The 11,792-nt window shown below is 33.9% G+C and overlaps 1 protein-coding gene across 1 annotated transcript in view; it reads left to right on the top strand.

Moving 5' to 3' along the window:
* Window positions 1–11,792, top strand: part of Hpse2 (heparanase 2 (inactive)) — a 763,300-nt gene that overhangs the window by 465,621 nt on the left and 285,887 nt on the right. The window contains exon 4 of the mRNA XM_005407665.2: window positions 2,536–2,709. Within this exon, the coding sequence (XP_005407722.1) occupies window positions 2,536–2,709 (174 nt within the window). The remainder of the gene's footprint in view (window positions 1–2,535; window positions 2,710–11,792) is intronic.

Below are 11,792 nucleotides of genomic sequence, written 5' to 3'. Positions count from 1 at the left end.
TTCTTTCTTTTCTCCTTTCCCTCATCCCAGTAGTTCCTTCCCTTTGAACAATTTCTTTCCCTTTCACAATATCTATTGTACATTTTGGGTTTCATTTACTCTTCCAGGCTCTTACACTAGGGAGACAACATGATGTTTACACAGGCGTGTGTGATTTACTTCACCTATGAACATGGTCTCTAGTTGCATCCATCTACTAAAAAAGCCTCAAGTTGATCTTTTTTATAGCTGAGTAATACTGTATTGTATAAAAATACCATATCTTTGTATCCATTCCTTCACTGATGGGCATTTGGGTTGTTTCCAAGATTTAGCTATGACAAATTGTACTGCTATAAACATGGGTGTTCAAATTCTTGGAAGAAGACCATGTGCAGAGATTTGGGAACTGTTCTGTGCATGTGTTCTGGGATCTTGTAATTAACAGATCATAAGTACTTCCCCACTCTACTTTGCCACACCCTAATATCCTATCTCACTTCTATTTAAAACTGAAAACAACTTTTTGGACAACCATCCCTGCAAAGAAAATAAAAGCACTTAATTTTCTTTCTTAAAATTAACACTATTTTGTCAGTGGTCATGAATTTGAAAAGATTATAAAGCAAATATAATGAGCTTTTGTCAACTAAGTGGTTTCAGTCAAAATCAGATATAATTTTTTCTAAAGGTGGATTTTTATGTTTAATTTAAATAAAGGTTATGTATTTACTTTGGTTAATGTTTTGTATATTAAAATGTATTAATGCTGTTGAATGGAAATTAACTAAAACTATAAGAAAAAGTAATATTAATGAAATTATAGCCTAAGGTACAATTTACAAGAGACTTTTTAAAATATCACTTTCTTATGGAGTGGCATATATATAATCACTATTATATTCATGTGTTCATTTTATGATCTCTTTAATATGCCTATAAATGAATTTTAATTTTGTTATTTGGAACTGAAATTAAATGTTTATCTCTTTAATATAAAGCCTGTACTCTCTTTTTGCCTAGTAACATAATTCTGGGTAGATATGAGATAGTCATATGGATTTTATTTTCAATTGAAATGAGATAATTTTTCTTGTTCTTGTTTCTTCTTAATAGATTATTTTGCACATGTGTTAGAAGGTGAAAATGCTAGCCTTGCTGTACCTCACTTCAAAAACTGATAATAACTCCAATTTAATTATTATAATTCTACTTTAAAGGGTTAAAGGTCTATAACAAAATTGCTCATGGGGCACCTTTGGTCGCACTGTATCATCTTTTGCAAAATTCAAGTGACCACTTTTGGAACTCTAGTGTTTCATAGAACCTGATTGGAGAAAGTCTGCTTTAGGGACTTGGATAATGAATAGTAGGATAATGTGACCCTATGTACATAATTATATCAATAATTACAACTTTTACAACTTACAACTATATATCACTTCAGCATGTTATCTATAAAGTACATTATCCATAAGGATACACTGCCTACATAGTTAGGAAACACTGCCTAAAAGGACAAATGAAATGTGGACATGTTTAAAAGAGGACTATGTGTAAGCCAAATGAAACAAATTACAGCAAAGTTCAATGGGATGGAAAGTTCTATGGTCAATAGAACTGACTGACATAAGCAAAGCACGCTGAAAGAAAGAGGCCTAAAGTTGGGAGAGGGGGATATGGGTGAACTGTAGTGGCCTTAAACTAAGGAAGGAAATGGTCTTGAAAATCCCTTAAGATTTTGAATAAGGAATGTAGCTGATGAGACTGATTAAGAGAAAATAGATTGAAGGACTGGAAGAATTTAGAAGTAGACAGGCAAGCACAGACATTGTAATAATTTATGGAAATGAGTTCCAGACAACAATGGTGACAACAAAAGTGAAAAAATAGATGGGTATGAGAAACATGATTTTAGAGTTAATGATGTCTTAGATCAACCCCGCAAGGAGCAAATTTTTAGTGATGGTTGTAGTATTTCCACTCTCAGAAATATTAGAATTGTGGACTTAACAGTCCTGGTAGGCTGAATTAATTTTCTAAGACTCACTTGTCAGTCACCTTTCTTGGCTGTGTATCCTACACTATTTCTGTCATGTCATGCAAAAAATATAGACCCAGCAGCCTCATCTTCTTGTTTTTACAGAAAAGTTAGAAATCCAACTACTCTGTGGAGTCTGCTCATATTAAACATCAGCAGTTAATTTTTGTTAATGAATAAATTGCATTGTAGATGTGATATTGTTGCCCATTTGCAACATTTGTCTGGAATTCTGCATACAGTCGTTTTTTAAACCTTGTGTTAGGGATCAAACACAGTGCGTTTTGCCTGCTAGAAAAAAAAAAAAATCAATGAGCTCGACCTCCAACCCCTTATGTGCTGCTTTCTACAATCACCTAGAAATGATCTCAGACAAAAAGATAATCCCTCGTTAAAGTCTGTGTCATTCCTTTTTAGCAGGAAGTTCACAGGAAGATTTTTTTATTGTAGATAATACTTTCTCTTTGCTGTAATGTTGGTTTAAAGGTTACAAGCCTTTCTCTGCTTCTTCCCAGCCAGGTCTCTAGATAAACTTTATAACTTTGCTGATTGCTCTGGACTTCACCTGATATTTGCTCTAAATGCACTGCGTCGTAATCCCAATAACTCCTGGAACAGTTCTAGTGCTCTGAGTCTGTTGAAGTACAGTGCCAGCAAAAAGTACAACATTTCTTGGGAACTTGGTAATGGTAAGTAAAAACTTATTTCCTATAAATTAACAAGACAAAGGAGTGGGGGAATAAAATGGCTTGGTATATAGTCTGTCAGGTCATCTCTAGTACATTGGCCCAGAACACATTTGGGATGTTTGGCCACTGAGTTGACTCTCCACATGATGAGACTATATAGTGAACTCCAGTAGGCTTAGTGAAACAACATTATTTGCATCAGTAATTATGTGTAGATACTGCCTTCCAAATATAGGGAAAATGTTACAAAATGGAGAAAGTATAGTGACTTATTACTAGCAAATTGATGTTAAACCAGACACAACCTCTCTGTGTAGCCTGAGCTTCATTGTATAATGTGTTTTCTATGGAACACTGGTCCTGCCAGATGATTTCTAAAATAATAATTTGAAAAAGCTCTCATCAAATATTTTGCAGGGATGCTATATGGTATATGAACCTTATAAAGGTTCAAAATACACAGTTGTTTATTAAAAAAAAATAATTCTGAGAAATTTTACTGCAAAGATATCTGTTCAACATTTTCAATCTACCATTTCTTAAGCCATTTCACCAGGGCTTGTTTCAGGGGTGTACAATGCATTGTCACATAGGCCCCATGCTTATAAAAGACCCATGTTTGGTTTACTGCTCCACTGTTGTCATCTTGAAATTCTTAGTAAATATTTAAATAAAGGATTGATACTTTCATCCTGCACGAAATCCTGAAAATCATGTAGTCATTTCTTCTGTTCAGTCATTGAACTGTGTGTGTGTGAATATGCATGTGCATGTGCGTGTGTGTGTGTGTGCCTGAAAGTAACATCTATTATTATTTCCATAGAACAGTAGTCCATAGCAGTTTGGATAAATACTTCCTGAATGATGGCATTTTCTCAATGATGTGTATTTATGTATGATACATATGCTATTCTGTAGATTCCATGATTCTGTAATGTTGGGCATAGTCAAAATTAAGGAAGTATAAATCTGAAAATTTTCTGATTCTCTACATTTTGATTTACTTTTTGGTACATCTTAGAGCACAACAATTGAATTTAATAAACATTGTCTTTTCTTAAAATTATTATTAGAAATTGATTTCAACATTTTTATCCATGGCCTTATAAGTCTGTAGCTAGCCCAATTTGTTTGGAGCATTATAGCTGTGTGCACATATACACACACAATTTTATTCACACGTATTTACTGCATTCTGAAATTTAAAGTTTTCATAATAATACGGCAAAATAGGATGGTCTTATAAGAATAATTGTCCTGTTTTCTTATCAGTAGCCATTAATTGGAAAGTAACTTTCATTTTCCTCCCTCTTACACTTCTTTTCTTTCTTATTTGAATGAAGGAATTTTTTTATATTTCATTTTATATTTTTTTATATTTCATTTTATATTTTTTTTATATTTCATTTTTTAAAGTATAAAATTCCATAGGTTTTAGTATATTCATGGAGTTATGTAACCTTCCTCAATAAATTTCAGCACATATTAACATCTCCCAAATAAATCTTCATGTCCATTAGTATTCAGTCCTTTCATACTCTTAATTGTACACAACCATTAATTTACTTTTTGTCTTTTCCTGGTGTGAACATTTCTTTTCTATTTTGAAAAATAAAACCAAATTTTATACCAAAATAATGAGATAAACAAAAATCATTATCTTCAAAGTAGTTACTTAGAAACAAAGATTCTGTCTTATAGAAAAAAACATATAATAGCATAAAACTTTCTTTTCAATGAAGTAGAGAAACCAATAGTATAAGTTAAATAAGTTAGCATATATCTTATAACATTTTGACGTAATGAAATATGCAATTTGAAGACACATTTGAACTTCTCCCCCTATTTCCTATTTGTCTATCTCTTATTTTACACTCTCTCTCTCTTTCTCTCTCTCTCTCTCTCTCTCTCTCTCTCTATATATATATATATATATATATATATATATATGGTTTCTCATATATATATATGAGAAACTATGAAACAGTTAGGCTTATGTGTCTGACTTATTTCACTTAACATTATGTTCTCATGTTGCATCCATTTACATATGAATGCCTCAAGTTTATCTTTCTTTTAGGTGCAATAGTACTCCATCATTGTGCATAAGTACAAAGTTTCCTTATCCATTCATTTATTGATAGACATATATGCTGTTTTCAAAATCTAGTTATTGAGTCTGGAGATATAGCTCAGTGACACAGCACCTGCCTTACAAACTCAAGGTCCTGAGTTCGATTCCCAGTACCAAAAGAAAATCTAGCTATTATAAATTGTGCTGTTATATACATGAATATACACATTTCTCTGTATTATGATGCTTTTAACCCTTTGGGGAAAATGTCTAGAAGGTGAATAGCTGGGCCAAATGGAATTTCTATTTTTAGTTTTTGAGGTATCTTCATGCTGATTTCCATAGTGGTTCAGCTAGTTTACATTCTTACCAACAGTGTGCAGTATAGTTCCTTTTTCTCCCCATCCTCACAGCATTTGTTGTTATTAGAGTTTTTGGTAAAAACCATTCTTTCTGTGGTAAGATGGTATCTCAAAGTACTTTTAATTGACATTTCTTTAATAGCCAGTGATGTTGAACTTTTTTTATGGTTTTTTTTTCTTTTTTTGTTGTTGTTTTTGGCCATATGTATTACTTCTGTGAAGTGTCTATTCATTTTGGTTTCCCATTTTTTAATGGATCTTTTATTAGGGGAGTTTACCCTTTTTGAGTTCTTTATAGATATTCTAGATATTATTCCTCTATTTGAGGAATAGCTAGCAATTTTTTTCCATTGTGTAGGTTATCTCTCCACTCTGTTAGGTATTTCTTTTGCTGTTCAGAAGCTTTTTAATTTGAAGTTATCCCATTTGTTGATTCTTGGTATTGTTTTTGTACCACGGGGGTTTCACCCAAAACGTTTTGGAAGGATGGCCATTTTCATTATCTTGCTTCTTCCTACCCAAGAACAAGGAATATCTTTCCATTTTCTGATATCCTCTGCAATCTTCTTTTTCAGATTATTGTAGTTTTAATGTGAAGGTCTTTTAATTCTTTTGTTAGATTGATTCCTCAGTATTTCATTTCTTGGATGCCATTATGAAAGGCATTGTTTCCTTAATTTCTCAAAAAGTCCTTGCCTATGCCTTTGTCTTCTAGATCTGTACCTATTATCTTCCAGGAGATTAAGTGTTTCTATTTTAAAATTTAGATATTTTAGTTCAGTACATAGTGAACTATATGAGTCTAAACTCAGTCTTCAGCATGTAGTTATCTAATTCTCTGAGCACCACTATTTCAGATGCTATATTTCCTCCTGTATAAGTTTTTGGCCCCTTTGTTAAAGATGAAATAACTTTATTGCCTGAGTTGTTTCTGCTTCTTATATTTTGTACCATTGATACCCATGTCTGTTTTGTGCCAGAATTTAATCACCATAGCTTTGTAGTATAACTTTAGGTCTGGCATTGTGATGACACCTGCTTTGCTTTTTGTTACCGAGGATTGCTTTTGCTATTCTGGGTCTCCCTTGGTGCCATGTGAATTTTAGGATTGTTTTCTCTAGATCTGTAAGATATACCATTGGGATTCCATTAAATCTAGGCATTTTTATTGTATTGGTTTTGCCAATCCTGGAGCAGAATATATTTTTCTATTTCTAATATCGACATCAATTTCTTTTTTTCAGAGTGAGATAATATTCACTACAGGTCTTCCACTTCCTTGGTTAGATTAATTTGCAAGTATGTCTGCAGGATATATTTGATTTCACCATTTTCATTCCTAATTGCACACATTTCAGTCTTTATTTGATAAGGTTGTTGAATGGTTTCTCAATTTTATTTAATCTTTCAAAGAGCTAACTCTTCAATTCATTGATTCTTTGCATTTTTTTTTTTAGTCTCAATTAGACATTAATTTAGACATTAATTTCTGCTCTGATCTTTATAATTTTTTGCCCTGTATAATCTTCGGGCTTGATTTGCCCTTCTTTTTCTAGAAGCTTTAAGTTCAGCATTAAGTTATTTGAGCTCATTCTGTTTTTCTGATGTAGAAACTTACTGCTATAAATTTCCCTTGTAGGACTGCTTTCATTGCATCCCCTAAGATAATGTATGGGCATTACCATTTACTTGCGGAATTGTCTGATTTTTTTCTTTAATTTCCTCTGAAACATATTGTTTGTTTAGGAGGGTGTTATTTAATTTACATGTGTTTGTGAGTTTCTTTTACTATTGATTGCCAATTTTATTCACTGTGGTCTGATAATATGCATGGGATAATTTTAATTCCTTTGCATTTACTTAAGCATGTTGTATGAGCTAGTATGTGCTCTACTTTGGAGAACATCCCATGTGCACCTAAGAAGAACATATATTCTAATGTGGCATGGGACCCTCTGTAGATATCTACTAAGTCCATTTGTATAAAACTCTGGTTTAGTTCTGATACTTCTTTGTTTCTTTATCTAATTGATCTGTCTATTTATGACAGTGGACTATTGAGATCTCTCTTTATAATTGTATTTGTGCTTATTTGATTTTTTATGTCTGTTAATATTTGTTTTCTATAGTTGGTGCTCACGTATTTGGTGCATGTATATATTTGTGACTGTGAACTCTTCCCCTGGGATTGTTCCTTTAACGAGGATATAGTGATCTTCTTTTCTCTTGGTATGGCTAAGTCTCCCCAAAGCCTCATGTAGCCATGGGAGCAGACTTCTAGAGTTTATGATTGATTTATGGTCCAATGGTGGAATTATAGGTATGAGATGCTATATTTCTGCCCTGGGGCAGGTAGCCAACATACAATGTAAGGGACAGAAAGAGTCTTCTATCTCTCCACTCCTCCCCTTTTTGCTCTTGTGGCTTCTGCTGTCTTCCACTGCCATGAACTGTCACCCTTCTGCCATGTCAGCCTGTCTTGGAGCTAGCTGATTATGCACTGAAACCTCCACACACTGTGAGCTAAACTAATCTTTCCTTCCTTAATTTTGGGCATTGGGTGTTTTGTCTCAGCAATGAGAGAAAAGCAACCAAGATATCTCTATTAATGAGTCTTGGCTTGAAATCCACTTTGTCTACAAATAGAATAGCTACACCTGCTTTTTTCTGGGTTCCTGTTACTTGGAGTATTGTTTTCCATCCTTTGAGATTTAGTCTGTAAGTTTCTTTTACAGTTAAATGTGTTTTTTGATTGTGTGTGTTTGTGGGTGTGTGTGTGTGTGTACTGGGGATCAAACTCATGACCTTGTGTTTGCCAGACAGGAGCTTATGCCACTAAGCTATATCTCCAGCCCCTTAAATGTGTTTCTTATATGCAGAATATTGTTGGATCTTGTTTCTTAGTCCATTCCATCAGTCTGTTTCTTTTTAATTTGTGTATTGAGATCATTAATGATGGTGGTTATAACTGATGTATATGGAGTTATCCTTGTTGTGCTGTTTTCCTGTTACTTCTCTTTCTTTCCCCTCTGTTTAATTATTTCCCTTTCCTGGTGGAATCATTCTGTTGGGGTTCATGGAGTTGTAGTCTTCATTATCTCTTTCTAGCATGCCCTTCAGGACATTTTTTGCTGGTTTGGTGGTGATGAATTTCTTCAGGTGTTTCTTCATTATGGAAGTATCTTATTTTTCCATCAATTTTAAAGGATAGTTTTGCAAAGTACATCAATCTGGACTGGAAGTTGTTATCTTTGAGGGCTTGCAATATTTCACTCCAATCTCTCTTTGACTTAAGAGTTTGTTTGAGAAGACTGCTGTAATTCTGATGAACTTTCTTTTGTAAATAACTTGTTTCTTTCCTCTATCAGCTTTTAATATTCTGCTCTTGTGTTGAATTTCTGCAATCCTTACTATTATATGCCTTGAAGTCAATTTTTTTGTCATGGCTAATTAGAGTTTTATAGACCTAATCATTTGTTTGTCAAATTCTTTTTCCATACTTGAGAAGTTTTCTGCCATTACTTCTGTGGACAGGGTTTTTTTTTTAAGAGAGAAAAAACAAAAAAAAAAACCCATAATTTCCAAGCAAGATGATTGGAAATTAACATTTTTTTAAAAATGTCTTTGTGTTATCTCCTGGTGTTCACTGACTCTGATCACTTATCTTTCTTTGTATCATCTAGTTGGATTGATTTTTCATGGCGCCTTGCTATTCTTAAAAAAATCTCTCTTTTCATGATCACTAACCAAAATTCTGTCTTCTAGATATGATATTATGTCTTCACATTTATTCATTCTGTTGCCTATACTTTCAATAAAGTTTTAATCTCCTGGATATCTGATTGAGTCTGGTCCATAAATTCCATTTCTTTTCTACTTTGGGTGTTCATCATTTCCATCATTTCCCTAAGCTCCTCTATTTTTTTTATCTGTAGCTTTTCTAGATTCACTAATCATGACTTTCATTAAGGTCAACACATCTGAAGTTATCTGAGAAATTATTTCTGATTTGATTTTTTTCTAGAGCCTCATTCATTTGCTTTGTTACTTCTGCTGTTACATTTCAGAGAGTCCAAGTGAGTGGCTTTTAAACTGTTCCACCTCCTTTCCCCCTGGGTTTACCTTTGAAGAGTTGGACATCTGTGATTGTATCTTGTTTCCATGTCTTCTCATTTTCCATCTTTTACTTTAATTTCTGCACTGATGCTTATAAATTGTTTATAGTACATATCTTTATTGCTAGTATTGATAACCTTGAGGAAATGACTACTTTTCAAAGAAATATCTTCTAGGTGTAGCTGGGTTTTGAGTTCTGAGTCTGTTGCAAGATCCTCCCTCTTAAGTTTATTGGGGAGGAGACATTGCTGCCTATTTTACCTAGCCCCTGGTTCTTTGGCCCTGGCCTATGGTATTGTTTTGTGAACCGAGGCAATCTCACTCATGTCTTACAAAGAAGAACTGATTAGAGCAGTTACATCACTTTAGATAAAGTAGTACAATCAATGACATCAGTAGCATCAAGCATACCCTGGAAAATGTCAAACTGTTGTAGCTATTAATTTGCCACCTACAACTATATTAACAAGATTTATAATTATATAACCAAATCTCAAATAACCCAGAAAGTTGTGTAAATATCCCCTCAATGTGGTGATTTTACCATCAGGAAAAATTTAAATAGTGTTTGGGTGGAAACAGAGGTGTTGAAGTGAAAGGGATTAGAAGCAATACTGGAACACAAAGGTAGATTATACAAACTTTGGGAACTGGTGGAGATAGGAGGGATAGAAAGAAGAAACAGAAACAATAATGTAACAAAATAACAACAAAAACTAGAAACTATGTTCTTACTCATATAATAAGAACAATCAAGAAATAGAGAAAAACAGGAAAAAATTAAAACACAAAGAAAAGAAAAAAATAAGGGGAAAAATGTTCATGTTGGGGCATGTCTGCTGTCAGTGGTGATGAAGGTGGCAGACAGAGTCCAAACCTGGACTCTGCAGTAGAATTATGGTGTTGGTGGATATCTCCAGCAAACCTGAGACTTTAGTTACACTGAAGTGCATGCTACTCCTGATTTCTGACTGTGTGGCTGGAACCCAAGTTTTTTATCCTGCAACATTTTGAGTGTTTCCTGATGGCTTGGGCTTCTACTCAGCTTTCTGCTGATTTGAACTCCGCTCCCTGACCTACTACCCACTTGAACTTGGTCATGCCTCACACTGACACTTGGAGCTGCTAGATGGATCCAACCTGCAGCTGCCCTGAGTGCTGACTTCTGTTGGGCCCTCTCCAAAATGGCTACCAGCCAATCACCCTCTTTCTTGGGGGAGATCTGAACCTGAATAACTCACCAGCTACCACATTCCACAATATCCACTGCTCTGTTCCACTGGTGTGTTTCTCCATGGAGGCCTTTGGGGTCATGGGTAGTCACCATGCATCTGCAGGTTCAAGCCACCTGTCCCATGCTACAAGGCAAGGCCCAAGAAGAAATCATTGCTTGCTTTCTCCCTCTTCTATTTTGTTATCCTCCTTTTCATTTTCTTTGTGGGCTCTAATTATCACTTCAGATCCTTACTGGATCCCAAGGACCTACTTCCCTCTTCCTTTCATTGTTATATTCCAATATCTAAATTTCAAATATCAGAGAGGCTGTTTCTTTATTGTTCACTATTCTGCCATCATTCACATCTGTAAGGCTCTTATTTCTAACTTTTTCTTTGTAATGTTTTTTTTGGAAAAGAAGTAATAATTTAATCATATCACAATTCAGGGAGAGAAAATAAACTGGTCAGTCCTCAACACTCATTGCTCCATATACCCATACCCTGCTAATAAACATTTTATCTCTAGAGCAAAGCTAGTATTGGAAAAGCCAAAGTAGACATTTCTTTGATTGTTTCTTCTAAACTTGCCAAATGTCTGGTTCCTAACCTTATTTTTTTTCTTTCTCCTTTTAAATATGTGAATATTGTAGGCTACAGAGCACCAAAGCAAGGTGGTCAATATCACAGATAAAGAGTAAGAACATGTTTTAGGATGTTAAAATCTATGACAGAAGAACTTTCTCCATACAATATTTTTTACAATTCCATTCTGTAGATATAAACAATTTCTTTAAATTTTCATAAGTTGTTAATTATGTAACTGAGTATAGATGAAGAATTGTTAATTTTTTTGTATTTCTATTAACTTTTGGTGAACTTAATATGCAGAAAAACCAAGAGAATTTTGAAGCAAAGCCAAAACTGTGGGAATATATAAGATTTTTAGTACAGCTCTGCTGCAGGGAAACGATGTTTTCTCTTTTGAAGGCTGTATTGAATAAAAATTACCTTAAGATAATTTAATATATCTAATTTAATTACTACTACGCTAAACAATTATAATTGTACTTTCCAAATAGATCTGCTCATTTCTATTAGTAAGTAAAAGCAACTGTGATTAATTATTGAATCAGTGGCATAAATCCATACCTACACTTGACATATATCCACTCACAAATTATTCTTTGATTTTAGTTACATGACTCGGTTCCCTGGAGTCTGTATTTTGAGTGATTTGATAAAATCAATTTTCTAATCTTAGAAAGCTTAGCCTTTTATAGGTGTTGATGCTGATTATTCTAGCAACTCAACTCC

The sequence above is a fragment of the Chinchilla lanigera genome, unplaced genomic scaffold (assembly GCF_000276665.1).
Source record: "Chinchilla lanigera isolate Chin_1 unplaced genomic scaffold, ChiLan1.0 scaffold00106, whole genome shotgun sequence".
Taxonomy (NCBI): domain Eukaryota; kingdom Metazoa; phylum Chordata; class Mammalia; order Rodentia; family Chinchillidae; genus Chinchilla; species Chinchilla lanigera.
The sequence above is the reverse complement of the archived record's forward strand: the minus strand, read 5'-3'. Positions and strand labels throughout refer to the sequence as shown.